Genomic DNA, 23,471 nt, shown 5'->3' with positions numbered 1-23,471 from the left:
GAAAATCTTTAACAAAGAGATGGAAGTCATAAATAAGTGTCATTTTCGTTGTGCACACAATATATTTTATCAAGCGTATGCCTATTTTGTCATAAGAAACAAAACTTACTTTATATTGTACGGGTGAAATGCAATGCATCAAAACTTTGTCTTATGTAAATGTTTTGTGTCATGACAATGGGTACATTGTCAACAAAGGTGCTATATAATGATGGAGAAAATGCAGGGTGCATGAATTTTTTCAACATGTATGTCTTCACTCTACTTGTAACAGTCGCATTGGCGGTAAGTTTTAATTTTTTATTAGCCTAATATTTTCAGGCATCTTGTGAAATAATAATATGTAAGCATTTGTGATTTGACAAAAATAGCTGTGAGCGTGAATATAAATTTTTTAGAAGCCTGTTTAGTTTTGCTGATTGCTCTCATCCTTATTAATCACAACTGTAGAGTGATTATTGATTGACTAAAAGAGTTTGCTGTATTTCTGAAAATGTAAGATACTGTAGAACTATTGAAATAAATTTGATTTCGAAACCTACTATGGAATAGAAAATGTATCAATTTAATATTTGAACTTGAATGAGTAGCGAAGCAGATTCTAATTTAGAGATGATTGCTGTTTTTATGTTTTACTCTGAAAAGTACTTGAATCGCTTACTGCAGAAAGGGAACACATCCATTTTTGGAGAGTAAAAAACTGGTTATTACAAAGTTCAAAAATAGTAAATTTCTTAAAAAAATTAAGTTGACTTTTTTACATAAATCTGATTGTATATAAGAGTCACAATATTTCCTCATAACATTTTTTTATTGGAATAATTGACTTTTTTAAATTTTGATTTGTTCCCTTTCTGGATTAAAATGTGATGTTTCAAAAGTCACTTGTAATGTAGGTTTTTATTCCTTTAATTAACTTATTAAAGGAGTCAATATCATTCGATATCAAAGTATTTTAGTAATCAATATAACTGGGTTGACCAGCCCTCATCCCAAGCCCATGGACGCACACCCCCCTGAAATTAAAAAAAAAAAAAATAGTGGCTACCCGCTTGAATTGAGAATTGCAAAAAATATCGCCAGTAGCAGTTTTAAACACTGCTGACCTTTCTTGGGACCCCGCCCCCAATTTTAAGCCACCCTCCCCAAAGACTGGCCAAGCATCTATTTTCTGCGGGTGGAAAATAGTTCACATTCTTGTATACAGTAATTTTATCATAAATTTACAACACATTCACTCACTACCAGGTCTATCTATATTGGAGTCCACACCAATAGAAAGCCTCCAGGTAAATCTATCCTTAGCAAATTCTGTAGCTCCAAGCCTCTCTATATCGGTCTTGAACTAGCCACCGATTTGATTCTTCTGAAGGGTCGTCTTCCGTGTTAATTTTCTTACATGTTTTATTAATTTTTCAATATGTTTTATAATTTTTTCAACATTTTATTAATTGTATAACTAATCTATATATCGTCTGTTAGGATATGATCACATTGGAAGCACGTTTGCGCAAGTGCACGTGTGACAATAAAGTGTGAAGAAAAATCTGGGAAGAGCCATATGTTTGTCACTCACACTGAACGTATAATCAAGCGTGCACCTTCTGGTGGCGTACAGTGTGAGTAGCGACAGACAAGTGACAACGTGTTTCTATGGCTCTTTCCAGATTTTGTTTCTCATGTGCATGCGTGCACTTGCGCAAATGTGCATCCAATGTTATGATACCCTTAATCTATTTCAACAGGCTGTTGTGTCCGCTGACGATTCAAAAGAGCATCATGGGTCATACGGCGATGGCTCAAAGAAAAGTAACAGCGATTACTTGGATGAGAGCCAGCTTTATGATCCTTTCCATAGTTACAGTCATTTCCATGGACACGAATCGCATCAGAAATTGGAGAGAAGATCGTTGCTACCAGAAGTTGACCCTGTTGCAACAGTGCAAGCGCCCATACAAGCAAACATTGCAGCGCCCATAAAAGCAAACATTGCAGCGCCCATAGAAACAAACATTGCAGCTCCATTGTCTGATGCTGTGGAAAGTATGAATGCAGCCGCTGAGGAGGCAAACTCCGCACTCTCTGTAGACCCCATCGCAGAAGGAGCAGCTTTGGCTGGAATTACTGAAGACTCATCTCCACTCAGTTCCCTTCCGGGTCCCTATGTCTACCAGCCCAACCCCTACCAAGGATATCCTCAAGGATATCCACCTCAACCCCCTCAAGGATATCCACCTCAATCCCAGGGTTACTTGCCTCCCCAGCCTCATTACGCTCCATCTCCAGCCTATCCTCAACCTTATGGAGGAGCGCACTACCAGCATTACCCCCCACCTCCCCACAACCATTATGGACCACCCCCTCCTCCACCACACAACCATTACGGACCACCATCCCATCCACGATACTAGCAATTCGAACCAGCAGGGGAAACTTGAAATGTCATGATTAATGGAACTTGATGTTGTTCTTAACTTCAACAGAGTTATGAATTGAAGAACGTTTATAACGAGTTTTGTTCATGATAGACATAGTGTTTATTAAATTCTAGTTATTTCTACTACATCAATTAGAATCATGGAAATTTCAAGATGTGTGTATGTTAACTTGCATATAATTGCTGGATATTGAAAAATATCGAATAAAAAAAATAGTTGCAGAGCATTATATATTTAATCTGATGATTGTGAAAACCAACTGAAACACTGTTATTTGTAGTTATATTATATTCATTTAATTTATTCCAAACATTCTACTACCCTTTTTTTTGTGTTGGCTAGGAGGAAGATAGATAGTAGAGATAATAAGCTCGAAATTCGAGGAAATTTGATTATTCAAATGCAAACTTAATGAGAGAGGCAACTGTTGATTCAAATGTAGCTAGAATGTAGCCTATTCTTGGTACCTTGGTTTATTCTATTAATAAATCATTCACTGGAAGAGATAGCAGAATAGATCTCGTCAGCTGATTGATTTTTTAATTTTAATGGAAATTTTGATAACGGCAAGGAAAGTTGTGTGAGTGCGCCACACCAGATGTTTTATTCTTGTACTCATGATCTCCACTCACCTGCATGGCCTCATAGCGTTCACACAATTCTACAACTATAAGACTTAATGCTTGAAGCTAATGATATCTTAAGATGTACAATTTAGCGTACTTCATGTTGAATAAAACCGTTTCCAGACCTGTAGATACATTAATTTTTAAGATACCGGTATGTGATATATTCATTCATTCATTTATTGTATAAAACACTATACCCAATCATAATACAATTATGACATTGGAGGAAAAACTAGGCTAAGCCTGTATTATTTCTCTCCAAAAATTTTGATAAAATGTTAATGTTCAAAAGTTAAGGTTATGTAATCACACACTGCGCTTCCGCACTTGATTTTCGGTCGAGGAATATTTTTAATTTTGTAGGTTGAATTTATACTCTAAATGAATCACAGAGTACATCACAATAAATTAAAAACTCAAGATATTGAGTGTATATATATTGATGTGTATAATAAAATTTCCAGAAAATATGTGGCACTATACATAGAAACCTCAAAAATAAAACACGACAAGAAACAAGACTGAAGTTTTATAATACTATTGCAGTTCCGACTCTCCTATAATATATAATGTAAGTAAGAATTGGATTCACACACGGAGAATGGACAGTCGAATTCAAGCTGCAGAAATGAGATTTCTAAGGAGTGTATTTGGCTACACTAGAGTTTATAGAATCAGAAATACTGATATAAGGCAGGTTTTATCGGTTGCTCCTCTGCATGAAAGAATAATACAAAATGGACGCAACTGGTGCAGTCATTTGGATAGAATGCCACCTGGAAGAATGCCCCTTGAAGTGCAAAACTATATAGGCCCTATCCGTACTGGAAAGAGAGATGTAGAGAGGCCAAGAAAGAGATGGGTACCGGAACAGGTTAATCAATAAACCTAATCCCTGTAGTAAAGATGCTGATGATGATGACCGGTATGTGACGAAATACACGAAACTTGGTCCCGAAAAACAAGTTCCTTTAAGGTTTAAAGCAGATTTACTATGTTAAATGTACAACAAACACAATATATTTTTCTACACAACTTGTAGAAAATTTAATTTCGTAGAGAAAGATGTACAATAAGTCTATAATAGACAAAAATGTAATCTTAAAATAATAATCCTTAATTACATACAAAATGCATGAAAAATAGACAAAATCTGTTAAGTTTCGTTCTCTATTTTTGTACAGTTCTCTGTTTAGTACTCTGTATAGTTCTCTATTTTTCTTGCGTTTTGTACGGTATGTAATAAATTAAGGATTATTTTTGAAGGTTGCGTTTGTCTATTATAGACTTATTTAACATCTTTCTCTCAAGTTTTGTAAAAAAATATGTTGTGTTTATTGTACATTGAACATAGTAAATCTGCTTAAAGGAACTTGTTTTTCGGGACCAAGTTTCGCATATTTCGTCACATATCTTAAAAATTACTGTAGCTAAAGGTCTGGAAACGGTTTTATTCAATTTCTTAGTTCATTTTACATAAAGTACGCTAATTAGTACATCTTATCAATTAACAGCCAACAAATACCCGTGGGGCTTCGTTTCAGCAGAGGCACAGAAATTCAGACGAAATCTTCCGCCCTGTATAACTTGGTAACCAAGCATTTTCGGACCTATGCTAATTGGATCTTTTTTCCTTCTTTTGATGTGAGGAATCTCGCCCTGACTTATGGGCATCATTTTTCAGAACACTCTGTATAAGTAATCACTGCTAGTGACTGGGTGCATTCAAGTGTACCCAGCAACCCAGCATATTAATTTATACTATTTTACATAGTATAAAAAAATCTTCGTCTTCTTCTTCTTCTTCCTCCTCCTCCTCATATTATTCTTCTTGCTCCTCCACCTCCACTTCATCTTCTTCTTCTCCTCCTTCTCCTTCTTTTTTTTCTTCTTCTTCTTCTTCTTTTTCTTCTTCTTTTCGACCCCCTTTATCTTCTTCTTATTCTTTCTCTTCTTCTTCTACTTCATTTTCTGCTCCTCTTTATTCTTCTTCTTCCTTTTCTTCTTCGTCTTCTTTTTCTCCTTCTTCTTCATCTTCTTTCTCTTTTTCTGCTTCTTCTTTTTCTACGCTGTAGAATATTAGAAATAAATAAGTCTCAAAGATTAATACTCAACGTGTGTAACCTCTATTAAAACATGTAGGATAGAGTGAATTCCAATCAACAAACTATTAAATATTATAACTGATTTATGTCATCTGTTTTGCATAACATCTGGTTTCTGGTATACTACATCTTCCCCCTTTCTTCTTAAGTTCAATCTGCATATCGCAGTTGATCTGCGTGGCATCTTCTCATCGTTTCCTCAACGTTCACTAGGTATGAGTATGGTCAATTTACTTTAACGATTTTTCCTTCTTTGTAGCCTTTGCCTGATCTGTCTAGTACCCATACGCCATCGCCCTCTCCGAACACCTTTGCGTTGACTCTCGGCTTGCTGTTCCCTTGTCTAACTAACTCTTCGTCTACTCTGTCGTTAACATCTGGTAGTAATAGATCTATTTTGCAGCGTAACTCGTGACCGAACATCATAAAAGCAGGTGTTTTTCCCGTTGCTCTCTTTGGGGATGTTCTATGAGCGAATAAAAATTTATTTAGTTTTTCTTGTAAGGTGCCAGTACTTCCTTTTGAAATTCCCATACGTTCTTTGAACGTTCGTACACAACGCTCCGCCAATCCATTGCTTTTTGGGTGATATGGGGTGATACGTGCATGTTTTATGTTCAGTTCTTTGCAGAAATTTTGGAATTCATACGAAGTCAGTTGAGGACCGTTGTCACTTACAATTATTCTTGGGTAGCCAAATTTAGAAAATAGATCTTGTAATATATTGATCGTGGATTTTGTTGTGGTTGTTGACATGGGTATTACTTCGAGCCATTTCGATCTAGCATCTACAACGACTAACCACATTTTCCCTAAAAATGGTCCTGCGAAATCTATGTGGATTCTAGACCACACTTCTGTTGGAAGAGTCCATGAGAAAAGTGGCATCTCAACATCTCTGTTTCTGTTTTCTTGACATGCGGTGCAGTGTTTTACATGTTCCTCTAAATCTTTGTCCAGTCCAGGCCACCATACTTGGAATCGTGTTTTTCCTTTCATTGCTACAATTCCTGGATGACCTTCATGAAGAATTTGTAGTACTTTTGTTCTTAATCTTGTGGGTATGACTAAACGACCCGACCAGAGGAGTATGCCATTTTCAAATGATAGTTCTTCTCGTTTATTGTAATATGGTAGTAGTTCTTTGTTTACATTTGTATCTGTTGTCCAACCACTTCGGAGATAGTTTGTAACTTTTGCAAGTGTTGTGTCATGTTTTGTTGTTTCTTGTAAGCTCTTTGTTGATAATGGTATATCTTGAAATCGAAGGTGGAAAAGATGTGCTCTATTGTTTTCCCCTAACTTTTCGTTTTTTGACTTCAATACATTTTCCAAAGGAAACCTTGATAGCATATCCGCCGTTGCATTATCTGCACCTCTGTGATAATTTATTGAGTAGTCGTATGAGCTCAAAATTAAAGCCCATCTAGCAATACGGTTGGAAACAACTTTTGGAATAGAGTCATTTTCACCGAAAACTTTCACTAAAGCTTTATGATCAATACGAATCTCAAAATGTCTGCCATAGAGGAACTGTTCAAAACGTGTTACTCCGAAAATTAAACCTAATGCTTCTTTTTCAATCACACTGTACCGTTTTTCAGCTTTGTCAAGTCGTCTTGATGCGAACAAAATTGGCCTTTCAGTACCATCAGTATATCTGTGAAAAAGAGCTGCACCTAATCCGACTTCACTTGCGTCTGTGGCAAGAATTAGAGGAAGTGATTCATCATAATGAGCTAAAGTATCTGATGTTGTTAATAAATGTCTCAATTTTGTAGCGATTTGTTCATGTTTTTTATCCCAGTGCCAATTTGCTCCTTTTTGAAGTAATTTGTGTAACGGAACGCACAGTGATTGTAAATGTGGAACAAATTTACTGTAGTAGTTGATTGATCCCAAGAAGGATCTTAGTTCTTTGACATTTTTCGGTGATGGCATATCTTCTACGGCTTTGATGTGTTCAGTTGTGGGGTGTATACCTGTTTGATCTATTCTGTGTCCCAAATAGTTTACTGATTCCTCAAACCATTTACATTTTGTGGTTTGTACTCGAAGTCCATTGTTTTCAAAACGTTTTAACACTTCCCTGACTCTGTTAATGTGTTCTTCTCTTGTGGGAGCTGTTATTATTACATCGTCTAAAAGACATGCAACGCCTTCCAAGCCAGCCAAGATTTGATCCATTTTACACTGAAAAGCTGCTGTTGCTATTTTTATCCCAAAAGGAAGGCGTGAATATCTGAAAAATCCTTTATGAGTAGAAATAGTGAGATACTTTTGTACAGAAGTATCAACTTCCATTTGTAGATATGCATCCTTCAAATCAATAATTGTGAATTCTTTCCCTCCTGTAAGTTTTGAAGTGATTTCTTCAAACCTAGGTAGGGGATAGTTGTCTGGACTTATAAACTTGTTTATGGTGGTTTTAAAATCAGCACATATCCGGACTGCTCCTGTAGGTTTCACCACAATAACTATTGGTGAGGACCATGTGATAGGTTCTTCACTTGTGTTTACAGGTGATAGTACATTACTGTCTACTAAACGTTGTAGTTCCATTTCTACTGCTTTTCTTAAGGAAAACGGAACTGGACGTGGTTTTGCAACTATTGGTATGGCATTTTTTGACATGTGGAAAAGTACCTTGCAGTTCTTTATTGTTCCCAGATTTGGATTGAAAACATCAGAAAAATCTGTGATTATTTTTTTTACCAAAACTGAGTTCTTTTTTTGTGGAGAGCTTATCGTTTTTTTTACTGAGCATATTTCAGCACCGGGAGGTAAGGGTAGATTGAATTTGAGGACCCAATTAAGTCCAAACAAAGGTATGTCATCTTTCTTTATAACAATTACTGGTAATTTCCTGGAGTCACCAAAAGCATTGACATTTATATGTGTTTCTCCAAGTGTTTCAATGTCAATCCCTGTGTATGCCGTGAGGTTTCTTGTTGGTTTTAAAATGGGACTTCCAATTTTTTTCCATAATTTCTCGTTAATAACGCTGTAAGCGGCACCTGGATCATACAGCATTTTCACTGTGTTGTTGTTGAGTTTAACGTTCACCATTACTTTACAGCCTTTTTCCAGAGTTCTTATATGTTCAATATCGGAAAGTGACAGGTTGTCATCTTCTATTGATAAATTTTCGCGGACCTGATTTATCTGTTTGTCTTTTACAATTGTAGCGTTCCCTACTTTTAGACATGCTCTAGCAAAATGGTTCTTACCTCCGCAAGCTTTACAAAATTTGTTATTTGCAGTGCACATGACACCATCAGAATGTCGCCGGTTTCCACAACGGAGACAATGTGTATTTTTGTTCAATTTTAGAGTCGATTTCTTTTCATATTTTTCGTTGTACTTTTGAGGGTTAGATTCCATTGCCTGATGTTTATCAGAAATTTTTACTCTATTCAAATTTGTAGAACTGTTTTTAATTTCTTGCTGTTGAAGGTTAACGGTTTCTAGCAATTTTGCTGATTCTACTATTTTTGTAAAAGTTGTTTGTGTTGATGCATGCATTCTCAATAACTCAAGTTGCCAACTATCGTTGTTGATGCCTAATATGAACTGATCTCTTAAACGTTCATCCAGGTTATCACCAAAATTACAATTTCCTGCGAGAAACCTTAAATCTAGTTCAAATTGAGTTATGGTCTCACCTTCATTCCGGAATCGTCGAGAAAAACAAACTCTCTGGGATAGAGGTGCTTGTGGTTTCGTGTAGTATTTGTTTAAGACTTCTATCGCATCATTAAATCCAATGTTGTTTATGGGGGTCGGATGCATAGAATCGAAAACTATCTTGAATGGTTGCGGTCCCAGATTCTCAAGTAGTAAGTCTCGTTTTTTTTCTTCGTTTTTGATGTTTCCATTTCGTAGGAAAATCTTGAACCTTTCGTGCCAATATATCCAATCTTCGGTTGTTCCGTCGAATGGTTGACATTTGCTGTGATTTTTATTTATCGACTGCGCCATGTAAAATATTAGAAATAAATAAGTCTCAAAGATTAATACTCAACGTGTGTAATCTCTATTAGAACATGTAGGATCGAGTGAATTCCAATCAACAAACTATTAAATATTATAACTGATTTATGTCATCTGTTTTGCATAACATCTGGTTTCTGGTATACTACATACGCCAACGCTTCTCCTTCTTCACCTTCTTCCTCTTTTTCTTCTTCCACTTCTCCTTCTTCTTCTTTATTTACTTTTTCTCCTCCTTCTTCTTCATCATGAAGAAGAAAAAGAAAAAGAAATGGAAGAGGAAGAATAAAGAGAATAAGAAAAAGAAGAACAAATGGAAGAGGAAGAATAAAGAGAATAAGAAAAGAAGAAGAAATGGAAGAGGAAGAATAAAGAGAAGAAGAAAAAGAAGAAGATAAAAGGGCGAAAAGGAGAAGAAAAAGAAGATGGAGGAAAAGCTGATGAAGAAAGAGGAGATGAATAGAAAAAGAAGAAGCAGAAAAAGAGAAAGAAGATGAAGAAGAAGAAGAAGAAGAAGAAGGAGACGAAGAAGAAGTAAAATAAGAAGAATAAAGAGAAGAAGAAAAAGAAGAAGAAGATAAAGAAGCGAAAAGAAGAAGAAAAAAAGACGAAACTTATGTTTCTCAGGGCACGGGAGAAAGAAGGGAGATGGTGGAAAATAAGATTAAGAATAAGAAGAAGAAGAAGAAGAAGAAGAAAAATAAGATAAAGAAGATGGAGGAAAAGAAAAATAAGATGAAGAAGGAAAAGAAGAAGAAATGGAAGAGGAAGAATAAAGAGAAGAAGAAAAAGAAGAAGAAGAAAATAAGAGAGAGAAGATGATGAAGAAGAAAATAAGATGAAGAAGAAGGAAAAGAAGAAGAAAAGGACGAAGAAGAATAAAGAGAGGAAGAAAAAGAAGAAGAATAAGAAGAAAATAAGATAGAGAAGATGAAGGAGAAGAAAAAGAAGATGAAGAAGGAAAAGAACAAGAAATGGAAGAAAAAGAAAATTAGAAATATAAAGTGGAAAAAAAGAAAAAATAGTTTAATAAAGAAGCAGATTGTAATAATTAATTATTCTTCATAATACATTGCTGTATTCTGTCGGTGGAGGAGAGTGAGAGCAGTTCATCGTTTGGCCAGTAGATAGCGCAAAGCGCCTTTAAACATTCATGCATACTATTTTCTCCATCTAAATAATAATTAAAAATTTCATTTGATAGCATTTGAATGAAAATTCGTATGTTCAAAATCAGTAACTACCTATTTTACGGAAAATCTACCAGATTGAATGAATTTATAAATGATAAACTAGCTGCATATGTCCTAACTCTCACCAAAGTTTAGCTGCAATGACAAGTATGGTGATCTGACCGGAAAGCGAGTTCTTAGGATTGAACAACTCCTCAGAATTGGATAATTTTTGAAGATCAGGACATTGGTGTGGTCTAATTTTGCACTTTGATCCTGATCATTTGTCTTTAAAGATAAAACTATCAAGTTAATTTATGTCTGGCATTCTAGTGATCAATGACGTGATCTAACTGTTTAGGCCCGCCGCAAGTAGACCTACGCCTTACGGCCTTAGGCCCACAGCAAAGTAGACCCACGCTAATCCACGAAAAGCAACCCACGCCGTGGGACGTTTGGAAACCATTGCTATAGAATTTTTCATAATCAATCAGCTGACAAGTGGATTACTGTCAACGCAAAGAGAATCCACGTTAGCGTGGAACATGGCTACCTCGACAAAAGCCGAATATAACTGAAAAAAATCGAGAAAACCTGAGTATAGCCGAAAGAAGCCGACAGAGTATAGTTTGCAGGTATAAATAGAATAGTTCATACATATTGTGGAGACAATATTAGTTGACACCTAGGTGCATATATGAATGTGAATAGTTTATAACTAGTAGTTCTGTGAACAGTAGACTTCGCGCAGTAATAACCCACAGCCTCCTCTTAAACTGTCCATCATAGTAAATCCTGTCTGTATGTCGTGTCGGCGAGATATCGGTGTGAAAACGGCTGTTGGGGTTGGTGTATCAAAAATGCAAACATCAAAAGCTAATCTCCTTCAAGACATATACATATTGGCAACTGGTCAGCCCGAGTTCAAAGCAGAAAGGTCGAAAGACAATACTTTGTTATTTTAGTAAGGTGAATATTTTGTTTTATTAGGTAGAATACATTCTATTTTTCTATCATATTTTGAATTGAATTTGCATCATATTAGATTTGTGTACTAAGTAGAAGGAATTTTGTTATCAATTCGGATCTTAATCTTTATAAATTCAAAATTAATAATTGTTTCAAGTGTTTGTGTTTTGCTTCAATGTGGAAATTAGTGAAGAATTTGAAAGTCGCACATAACCTTTATTTGGACAATTTATTTTATGAAATTGGGATGAAAAGAAGTTTTGGACTGTAGTCTGTTTCTTTGTCGTTAAGTTGATTGTAAATGATAAATAAATAAATTGAATGCAATCAATAGTTCATTTTTAATAGTGCATAGTTTATCAGATGCTGGCTTCATGATTCAGAGGCCCGGGTTCAAATCCCGGCCCGGGCAAGATATTTTCTCGGGCCACTCCCGTGTTTTGGATGGACACGTTAAGCCCGTCGGTCCCGGCTGCCTAAAAAGCAGTCGTTAGGTCATGTCAGAGGCCCTGAAATTGATCAGTTGCGACCTGAAAACTCTGACACCAGACCTGAGCCAGCCAGGTCACTCGATATTATTATTATTAATAGTGCATAAAAATTGCATTCAATGAGGCATGCAATTATTAATAGTCCACACAGCAGCTGATTTTTTACCAAGTTACATTGAGATATTGAATCGCATGCATCATGGCATGCAATTTATAATCCACTCGACAGCTGATTCATGATGAATAATATTCTATAGTCTGATTTTGGCTCTAATATTGGCGTATGAAGGAGGCTCCTTTTCCTTTTATATTATCCTTGAAATTAAAATTTTCCAAAAGCCTTGTATATACGTCGACGCGCAATTTAAAAAGGAACATACCTGTCAAATTTCATGAAAATCTATTGCTTCGTTTCGCCGTAAATGCGCAACATATAAACATTTAAACATTAAAACATAGAGAGAAATGCAAAACCGTCGACTTGAATCTTAGATCTCACTTCGCTCGGTCAATAAATGCAATAAATGAATCTGATATAAATGCTGATAGAATCATACTATAAATAAATGCAGTGACAAGATCGACACGTCCACACTGGTGCGTTCGACTCGACTTTCTTTGATCCGGACCGACCTGAATCGGGTTGCGTTTGACTCGACTCGACAGCGCTCAACAATGTCGAGCGACACGTCCAGACTTGTTCGACATTGTCGATTGACTTTGTCGATCGGTGTCGATCGACATAGTGTGGACGCATAGTAAAGCCGCGTCCACACTATGTCGATCGACACCGATCGACAAAGTCGATCGACAATGTCGAACAAGTCTGGACGTGTCGCTCGACATTGTTGAGCGCTGTCGAGTCGAGTCGAACGCAACCCGATTCAGGTCGGTCCGGATCAAAGAAAGTCGAGTCGAACGCACCAGTGTGGACGTGTCGATATTGTCACTGCCGTTTTAGAAAATAGAATAGTGATATACTGTTTGAATTAGTGAATATACTGTTGTGAATATACTGTTAGTGAATATACTAGTTAGTGAATAGTGAATATACTGTTGTTCAAGTGCTTACATTTTTATTGAAAATGAATTGGAGTGATACCCAAACGTCGAATTTTATTGAAATGTGCCATGATCGTACCATGGCCGTACTCAAAATCTCCGCGGGCAACGATCTTTTTGGCTTCCCAAGATGGCAATAAGAATTGCAGCAGAAGCCGCTGCTCCAGCATCTTCATCATCACTCATTTTATATAAAACTCGATTCTTATTTAAAATAAAACACTCGATTAAATATAAGCTGACTAAGATAAAACACTAAACACTAAAACACTTAAAACACTAAAACACTTAAAACACTCGATTATGTATGAACATTTATGATGGTTGTCGATCGACTCGTCCACATGTACTGAGGCAATTTTGTCGAGTGACACAGTCGAAGGTGTCGAGCGACTTTATCGATCGACCAGGTCGACAGAGTCGATCGACATAGTGTGGACACAGCTTTAGGCCCACAGCAAAGTAGACCCACGCTAATCCACGAAAAGCAACCCACGCCGTGGGACGTTTGGAAACCATTGCTATAGAATTGGATTACTGTCAATGTGACAAGTGGATTACTGTCAACGCAAAGAGAATCCACGTTAGCGTGGAACATGGCTACCTCAACAAAATCCGAATATAACTGAAAAAACTCGAGAAAACCTGAGTATAGCCGAAAGAAGCCGACAGAGTATAGTTTGCAGGTATAAATAAAATAGTTCATACATATTGTGGAGACAATATTAGTTGACACCTAGGTGCATATATGAATGTGAATAGTTTATAACTAGTAGTTCTGTGAACAGTTTAGACTTCGCGCAGTAATAACCCACAGCCTCCTCTTAAACTGTCCATCAGAGTAAATCCTGTCTGTATGTCGTGTTGGCGAGATATCGGTGTGAAAACGGCTGTTGGGGTTGGTGTATCAAAAATGCAAACATCAAAAGCTAATCTCCTTCAAGATATATACATATTGGCAACTGGTCAGCCCGAGTTCAAAGCAGAAAGGTCGAAAGACAATACTATGTTGTTTTAGTAAGGTGAATATTTTGTTTTATTAGGTAGAATACATTCTATTTTTCTATCATATTTTGAATTGTATTTGCATCATATTAGATTTGTGTACTGTCACAAATTGAATTTTTGTGACGGATGGAGAGCCGTCGTCCAGCGAAAAATTAGCGAAATTATTCTATTTTAGAATTAGAATAGGGTCGACTGCCGGATATATTTTGTTAGATTGTTGTTAGGTGAACGAGTTATCCTTGGTTTTGAAACCTGTAAGGGATCTCAAGTTTGTGCTACAAATAGTTGAGTGGGAAATTTAGCTAGGCTCTTATAGCAGATTATTTTTGAGTGCTTAATTTATAAGCCTCGACTCTGTCGCTTCACGACGTTTTTAATTATAATACGGGAAGTGGGAATCGGTTCGCTATTCTCCGTATCAGTATCCACGTCGATTCAGGTAATGTATGTCAGGACTGGTAGTCCGTATATTTTTCCTTCTCTGTAGTAAGGTGGCCTTTAGTTTAAAGAGTAATTTTTCTCCATTGAATTTTTATTCTTGTAGGGAAATCCCTGTCCTTCTTAAGAATAGTTTTTCTCAATTAATTTTTATTCTTGTGGGAAAACCCCTGTTCCTTTTGAGAATAGTTTTCTCGATTAAATTTTATCCTTGTATAGAGATTATTATCATTTATGGTAAATTTTCCTTGCTTAGTTTTCATACTATAGAGTGGCCCTGTATTTTAAATTCGCTTAGCAGTTTCTGACTTGCTGTAATTCCAAGTAGGAAAAGTCCAATCCTCTTCCTAGAGAACTCAGGTGCAGCTTGAGTTTGTCCTTGTCGAAGTTTCTAGACTGCGACGTCCATTCTCTTTCTCTCTCTTCACTTTCCCTATTCTAAAATCCTTCTAGCTCTCAGGTACAGCTTGAGGACTTCCTCGCCGAAGTTTCTAGACTGCGGCATCATTTCTCTTTCTTTCTCTTAATTCTTCCTGTGTTAAAATCCTTCCTGATCTCAGTTCCAGATTCGAGATCGTCCTAGTCGCGGGTTTTCAGACCCGCGAATCCTTTCTAAAATTCTTAGAAACCTGTCTTCTTTAATAGCAAATATTATTTGCTGGCCTTACCTGTGGAAAATTCACGAATTTTCCCGTGATCTCAGTTGCAAATTAGAGATCGATCTTGTGGTAGTCCTTAGACTGGCTATTACTTGGAAAAGTCTATTGAAATCTTTTCCTGAATTAGGAGTCTCTGACTCGATATTTTCCTTGTGGAAAATCCTGGAAGAATCCTTTCCTACCCTGACAACGACAGACTGTTGTCTTCCCGATATTATTCTACAGACTGTGTCTGTGAAAAATCTTTTCTATCCTCTCATAATAGTCGACATACTGACTATTAATTTAAAAGCGTTTCGGACGATTGAGAGTGATTCCCATACCCTTAAGGGCAGTCACAGATTGGCCCTTAATAACCGGCGCGCAGTCATCAGATTAGCGCGGAAATCCTATTTAGCAGTTTCAGAATTGCTGAAAATCCTTTCGCAGCTGCAGGCTCGCGATTCAGAAATCCTACACCTAAAACCTTATCCTCTAAACTTTAATTACCACATAATTGGAATTGATATACTGTATTTAGCTAGCAGGTCCAGCTTGCTGAGAGCTAGAGCGCAATTCTCAGATTGCGGATTATTGAGCAGATATTTATTTGCTGTAGAGAATAATAATCTTATTATTGATTCTCTGTTCCCTACACCCTATACCGTATACCTCATACCCTGCACCCTATTCTCCATAGCTTACACCCTATACCGTGCCCTATTTGACGATATCTTAAATATCTCTAACAACTCCATAGTCCCGCTATACCTTTACCTCATAGCTCTCACCTTAAACCCCATTGAAAACCCACATCCCGGGCTTGCAGGTACAGCTTGCTCGCCGTCAATTCGCAGTTGGTTCAGATTGCGTACTACCTTTATAAATAGAATTATTGGTAGGGATCTGATAGTCAGATCCGTCTCCTTGTATAGGGTTATCTTAATCTCCCTTAACACCCACCCTGTATTCCAAAGGCCGAGGGCCGAATCGGCCAGCAACGGCACGGGCAAACACTCTTCCCCTGAAAGTAAAAATCTCGCGAAAGAAGCAGAGGGTAAAGAATCAGGATAGAGGGAGAAGTGTAGGTCCGGTATCTCCACCTGTCAGTACGGCTACTGACCCCGACCCATATCCGACTGTAGCTAGTCCGCGTTGTAGCAATACTTCGCAATTATTAGGAAACCTAGAGGGTGGAATAGGACATACTAATAGTACTAAGTAGAAGGAATTTTGTTATCAATTCGGATCTTAATCTTTATAAATTCAAAATTAATAATTGTTTCAAGTGTTTGTGTTTTGTTTCAATGTGGAAATTAGTGAAGAATTGGAAAGTCGCACATAACCTTTATTTGTACAATTTATTTTATGAAATTGGGATGAAAAGAAGTTTTGGACTGTAGTCTGTTTCTTTGTCGTTAAGTTGATTGTAAATGATAAATAAATAAATTGCATGCAATCAATAGTTCATTTTTAATAGTGCATAGTGGATCAGATTTTGGCTTCATGATTCAGAGGCCCGGGTTCAAATCCCGGCCCGGGCAAGATATTTTCTCGGGCCACTCCCGTGTTTCGGATGGACACGTTAAGCCCGTCGGTCCCGGCTGCCTAAAAAGCAGTCGTTAGGTCATGTCAGAGGCCCTGAAATTGATCAGTTGCGACCTGAAAACTCTGACACCAGACCTGAGCCAGCCAGGTCACTCGATATTATTATTATTAATAGTGCATAAAAATTGCATTCAATGAGGCATGCAATTATTAATAGTCCACACAGCAGCTGATTTTTTACCAAGTTACATTGAGATTGAATCGCATGCATCATGGCATGCAATTTATAATCCACTCGACAGCTGATTCATGATGAATAATATTCTATAGTCTGATTTTGGCTCTAATATTGGCGTATGAAGGAGGCTCCTTTTCCTCTTATATTATCCTTGAAATTAAAATTTTCCAAAAGCCTTGTATATACGTCGACGCGCAATTTAAAAAGGAACATACCTGTCAAATTTCATGGAAAATCTATTGCTTCATTTCGCCATAAATGCGCAACATATAAACATTTAAACATTAAAACATAGAGACAAATGCAAAACCGTCGACTTGAATCTTAGATCTCACTTCGCTCGGTCGATAAATGCAATAAATGAATCTGATATAAATGCTGATAGAATCATACTATAAATAAATGCATTTTTGAAGAAATGGTATTATAAAATTCAATAGTGTCTTTCTTTTAAGGAATACCGGACGAGAATTGTGAGTTTAATGATCCTTAATTAATGGAACTTTCATGTCGATGTAGAATTTATAGTAGATTTATACCTAAAAACACTTAACTCACATGGGCTACTTTTTAAAAAATTAATAAAAACAATATAAAAATCTTGTAGTAGATTTTTATATTGTTTTTATTAATTATATTTATACCTTTAATATAGGTTGAACTATTTGAACTATTGAACTATCTTAAAAAATAAAGGGTACTACAAGATTTTTATAATGTTTTTATTAATTAGATTTATACCTATATTAAGTACAGAAAAAATCACGTTGTCTAGTTGTTATATGAATTTCCTGATTCCTTTTCTAAATGACTATTGACTGACATGACATTATTTTTCTTGTTGTTACTGGAAGTGAATTGTCTCAAGATAGGCTATTTATTGACTGGCCCTCCAACCGAAAAAATTACGAAAAAATTGTGTTCTCAAAAAATTAAGGAAATAAAGAAATGCCAAAATATGTTTCTCTTATAAATTAATATTACTTCCCTTAGAATTAAGGGATGTCGTAATGAGTAAGAATGTTATACCAAAATAACGGGGAAAATGTCTTCTTACTAGCCTATTGGTTTCTGAATCATTTTTATCCGACCCATAGTTATTTTCTAATTAACTAGTAGTTCTGCGAACAGTAGACCTAGCTCATGAATACAACTTTCAATCTAATGAGAAGGGCCAGTACAGTAAGTACAGTATATTGTGAAGATTTAGCCATGTCATCTATTATTTTCTCCATTGTAAGTGCTAGAGACACTGTTTGCAGGGACACCGCACTTATCAAGGAGGTACCTTTATTTTATCGTCTCCATATTTACAATATAAACATAATTATATTACAACTTTTCTAATAATTAATTATAAGACATCGGTCAACTGACGGAAAAATGGAATAATATTATGCAGTAGGCAATTTAGATGATGAATCGTCTCATAGACGATGGTGAGATGGAAAATGATTCTAAATAGGATAAGTTTGTTGGTGACAATGACATTAGGTTGCTAATGATGTTTTTCATGAAAAGTGGGTTCAATGTTATGGCTTGTTATGCCTATGCAGAATGTTAATGCTCACAAATGGTCAATTATTATGTTCATAAATGTCGAAACATTTCGAGCAGAGTACTTGACGGCGCATGCACTAGTTGTAAGCTTGCGCAGTACAACGAACGAGTGACCCACGTTCCACGAAAACTGTGAACAAAAATCACAAACGATCCACGCGTGGAAATCAATTTTGTGGAAAATTCTCAGCTGGATGCTGTTTGAAGCGCGCCATTGCTAGCAATGCTTTCACAAAACTTTCCATCAAAAAATCTCCTCGGTTTTAATCGATTGCTATAGAAATATTCATAATCAATCAGCTAACAAGAGTGTATTATTCATTGCATGTATTATACAGATGTCTAGAGAAGCCTAGCACTGGTTTACAAAACATCCCACGGCGTGGGCACAGAATAAGTACAGAATGGAAACTTGTGATAAATCGCCTATCTAACCAATGCTTTTTAACTGACCCCAATACTAAACACGTCACGTGACCTTGGGAAGTTCCAATCCTGGTCTTCTGATTGGCTCGTAGCAGTGAACGAGATCAATTGATCCGGATCATTGAAGTGATCCGAACCTACCATCAATACTATTACAATGCGGCGCTTCCTAACAAGATGGCGGATTTTAGCGTCAGGGTACTAGCCAAGTTTCCGTACTGTATGTATACGGTGGCGTGGGTTGCTTTTCGTGGATTAGCGTGGGTCTACCAAAGACCTTAAAGAGATATGCATCTTTAAACCTAGCTCCGCAGTGCAGGCTGGTTGCTTGGCTGAATCGGACTAGGCGCTGAGACAGCAAATAATAGCAGCGTTGTGGGAATGCGAGCGGCCGCAGTAACACCTCCCACCCAGCAATGGTCGGCGTAGTTACGCCTAGCGGACAGACGAAAGAACAACCAGTCGGTTATTTCATCCCTCCAGCCAGGCTCAGCCAAGCAGCCGAGACATAGAACAATGGAGTGACGGTCTTATTCGCGTTCATCAGCAGTTTTCTTTCTCACGACTATTTTTATTTTTGTGTGTCAATAATAACTCTAGTCACCAGTAAAAGTTTCCAGAAACGTGGTGTACTACCATATTAATGACTTTTCATGATGATTTTTAATTATTTAAAAAACATTGTTGACATTCTGAGCCTTTAGGCTAAACTTGGGGTCGCTGAGAACGAATCTGCAATCAGAATTTCTCTATCACCAAAAATAACGAAAAAATCCAGCTGTTGATCTTCCGGCAACCGTTAACAGTCATCCTGCAATGCGGCCGAAACACTTCCAAGCCAGACACCCATCTCGAATGACAACAACGCCAAGCTGTAAGAAACCATCCTGCACTGCGGCGCTAGGTTAAGGTCTTTGGGGTCTACTTTGCGGTGGGCCTAAGACCAGTTATAGAATAGACACTTCCCATACTGAAAGTCGATGAAGCCAACATCTACTGCCATATCGCCCCAACGTGACGTCAGCATCGTATAGAAAAATTTTCTGTTGTTTGTTTGCATTGTTTTCCATAGCAAATTGTGTCTTTTTCAGATGTAAGTAAATTATTAAAGAACTAAAATTATATAATTAAGAACTTATAATTATATATTATAATGCTGACGTCACGATGGGGTGATATGGCAGTAGATGTTGGCTTCATCGACTTTCAGTATAAATATACATACAATGGGGCGTGTCTATTCTATAACTGGTCTAATATCCACGCCATGGGACGTTTTGGAAACCCAAAGACCTTAAGAGATATAGACCCACAATGCCTATGCCTTCCCAATGATAGCTCTTACTTGAAATTGAAGGCCGCCATTGGGGTATTTTAGCACGAGTATTACATCTATATATATTTGTAATACAATAGATCACAAAGGCATTGGTGGCATTGGTATGTAAGAATCTTAACAAACCACTCTCTGTCTCAGACAGCACCGTATCGCGCATGCGTTAGCAACGGGTTTTTCCCGTTCCATTCAGTCAGTTCTTTGAATGTAACGTTCTTTGTGATAATGGCTACCGAGCACTGTAACTGGAGCCAATCGTCATTCTATTTGATGAAGATATTATTATCCAATGATGATTTATCATTAGATTCAATATAATAATCAATATATTATCATTTTATTTAATAAAAGGAAGAGTACTTTTGAAAAATATAATTAATAAAATATAACAGTTGTTATTTAACTGATGTTAAAAAACACTATAACTAAGTCAGCATATTGTCATGCCAAAACAAAAACTGAACCCCCAACCGCCCATTTCACATTTAAAACATCAATAAACATAACTATTTGTAAAAACCTCTATTCCAGCATATTGCGATTTCATGCAAAATCCTAACCTATATTTTCACCTTTGAAATATCAAAAAGCATAATTCCACCTGGTCCCTAGCCCTTTCTAGCATATTGCAATTTTAAAGCAAAAACCTAACCTAACCTTATGGAACATTATTAAATATTATCCAAAAAAACCCAACCACTAACCCCTGACCCCTTCACATTTGATAATTTAGTTTTCTAAGCAAAATCCTAACCCACTAACCTATCCTTTCACATTTGAAACATCAAAAAACACAACTCCACCTGCTAGCCCCTTCTAGCATATTGCAATTTCAAAGCAAAAACCTAACCTATCCTTATAACAAATTATTAAATATAACCTAAATAAAACCTAACCTCTAACCCTTTCACATTTAATACTTTAGATTTATTTGTCATCTTTAGAACAAAACATAAACATGTGGTTCATTTCATGAACATTTTCACAAACATGTAGTTCAAAGCAATATCCTAACCCCCTAACCTATCCTTTTACCTTTGAAACATCAAAAAACATAACTCTACCTAGACCCTAGCCCCTTCTAGCATATTGCAATTTTAAAGCAAAAACCTAACCTATCCTAATAATACATTATTAAATATAACCTAAATAAAACCTAACCCCTAACTCTTTCACATTTGTTGAACGACAGACAAGGATAGCAACACCATTGCAAATCGTATACTACCATTGTAACGTGGACCTCACCATAGATACTCAAAGAATACTTTTGAATAACTAGGTTATACCTGTGACTGTTGCTGGCCGTTACTCTGTTTCTGTGACAAAGAGAAGCTGCTGAATCATATGGGTTGCCCCCTCAATGGCGGATTTCAATTCCAAGTACGACACTAGCGCTGTATGTGAGTCTATGCATCTTTAAGGTCTTTGTGGAAACCATTGCGTAGGTATAGATATTTATTTATGGTGGGGAGGAGGTTGGACAGATTTCTACATGACCTACTGCAAACAAATTGGCAAAGGTGCGGAGTTGGAAAAGGATAGAGGAGCTACAGTATTTAATTAATTATGAGAAGATAATTGAGATATTATGAAAATTATGAAAATATGATTAATGAATGAAAAACAGGATATAATGAGAAGATCCCTATATAATTGTTCGCTGCTTGGGCAAACGGAGGTACAAGGGGAATAAGCCAACTGTGCATGCCTTAATGCAGAATAACACTATTCCTAATATAAATACTATAATCTTCTATGATAATTAGAGAGAGTAGGGTTATTGTGCTTATTTGCATCAAAACATGTCAATTTGTGGTTTGCATACCAAAAAACCGGGAATGATTTAGATCTCCAAATTTTGTACATAGATTCTAAAAATATCAATCTTGTGCACCTCGAAGTTTTTATTTCATTCTTCCATTCAGAATTAATGTTCAAATTTCATTCATGGGACTTGAAATTTTATACAGCATAGCCTAAATTGTTGTAAAATGTGATTGTTCATAAGGAGGTTATAACGTTGTTACAAGACGTTCATATTAGAGCGGAGTCGGTGTGTATTGGATAGAACACTTGGCTTTGGTACATTATGTTTCTTGGATTGAATCCTGATTCTTCAACTTTTTTTTGTTCTCAGTTTCCCCCTCGAAACATATTATTATGAATTATTTTTTGAAAGAAGTTGTTTCCATTACTTGGATTTCTTCGAATAATTATTTACAAGAAGTCCACGGGGTGAGAAAATCGGGAATTGTATATGAATTTCATTTAAGCCGGAAATGTACAGGAATTATATGGGAATTTTGTTGATATACAGTAAATATTTTTGACACTTCTGTCAACTAGCCACTTCGATAATTCTATATTAGGGCAGAGTTTGTTTGTTTCTAATTAGGGCAGAATTTGTTTTTAACTTCCCTTGCCCTATCACCATAATAGGTAAGGAAATTATTGCTTCCCGAAAAAAATTGAGGTACCCCAATTTCTAAATTTCTATACATTTATACAATTTCTTATACAAAAGTGGTTTTTAGGCATTAGTCTATATGTGTGTGTATGAGTATTGAGTATGTGTGTGTATGTGAGTGTTATGAGTGTTTGTGTGTCAATATAAGGATCCGACATGAACAATTTTGATCAAATACAATTCAAGATGGCACCTAGAATGGTGAAGATGATGTCAAAAACAGGGTTTTTAGCGATTTTCTCATAAACGGCACAAATAATTTCAAGTGCAAAAGATTGAGCATGAAAATTTCTACCACCAATGTTCAGTAACATTATCACCTAAAATTGAAAATAAGTTCGAAATTCGAGAAAATGTGATTATTAAATTGCAAACTGTTGATTCTATTACATCATTCACTATGTAGAGATAGCAGACCTCGAGTGTCTCCAGCGTTATTGTCCTGTCACCAGCTGGCTCAGATCTTTGAATAGTAGACTTGAGACGCGCGTGAACACTAGCGTCAGGTGATCAATTTTATGTAACGGCAAGGAAAGTTGTGTGAGTTCGCCACGAAATATTTTCATATTATTTCGGAATAACTTACAGTATACAGTTATCATTGTATAATGGTGCTACATTTTTATGTAAAACATGCTGCTTTACGTTTGATATTATTATTTAAGAAATTTACATTTTCCCAAATGACTACCCTTCTGAGTAACTTCATACCTCATAAACACCGAAGGATGGTATATAGCACTATACACTATTCTTGATAAACACCCACCCCCCGCTTACAACCCATCTCTCAATCAACATAATAATAGTGAGAAACACAGTCAAAGGCCTTGGTCAAACACAGACCACATCTTCTCCAAGGAGCCACTTTGTCGTCGACCCAGTTTGTCGTGCTTCCGTCTTCAAGACACAATCACGCACACGACATGACATTCAAGATTCCATCCACC

The 23,471-nt window shown here is 36.5% G+C and overlaps 1 protein-coding gene across 1 annotated transcript; it reads left to right on the top strand.

Annotated features, from left to right (window-relative positions):
• The first annotated feature begins 136 nt into the window (after positions 1 to 136).
• On the top strand, positions 137 to 2,669 carry LOC111050110 (pollen-specific leucine-rich repeat extensin-like protein 2). Its single transcript, XM_039439189.1, has 2 exons — positions 137 to 285; positions 1,746 to 2,669. Exons 1-2 carry the CDS (start codon positions 160 to 162, stop codon positions 2,409 to 2,411), a joined length of 792 nt encoding a protein of 263 aa, XP_039295123.1. The 5' UTR covers positions 137 to 159; the 3' UTR covers positions 2,412 to 2,669.
• Positions 2,670 to 23,471: the final 20,802 nt, after the last annotated feature.

The sequence above is a fragment of the Nilaparvata lugens genome, chromosome 12 (genome assembly GCF_014356525.2).
Source record: "Nilaparvata lugens isolate BPH chromosome 12, ASM1435652v1, whole genome shotgun sequence".
Classification (NCBI taxonomy): Eukaryota; Metazoa; Arthropoda; class Insecta; order Hemiptera; family Delphacidae; genus Nilaparvata; species Nilaparvata lugens.
This window is presented reverse-complemented; position numbering and strand designations above follow the sequence as displayed.

What these genes read in the sequence shown, in the direction of transcription:
- LOC111050110 (XM_039439189.1), top strand. Translation starts at nt 160, where the DNA reads ATGTTTTGTGTCATGACAATGGGTACATTGTCAACAAAGGTGCTATAT. An exon ending in TTGTAACAGTCGCATTGGCG is followed by an intron (nt 286 to 1,745) that starts GTAAGTTTTAAT and finishes CTATTTCAACAG; the next exon opens with GCTGTTGTGTCCGCTGACGA.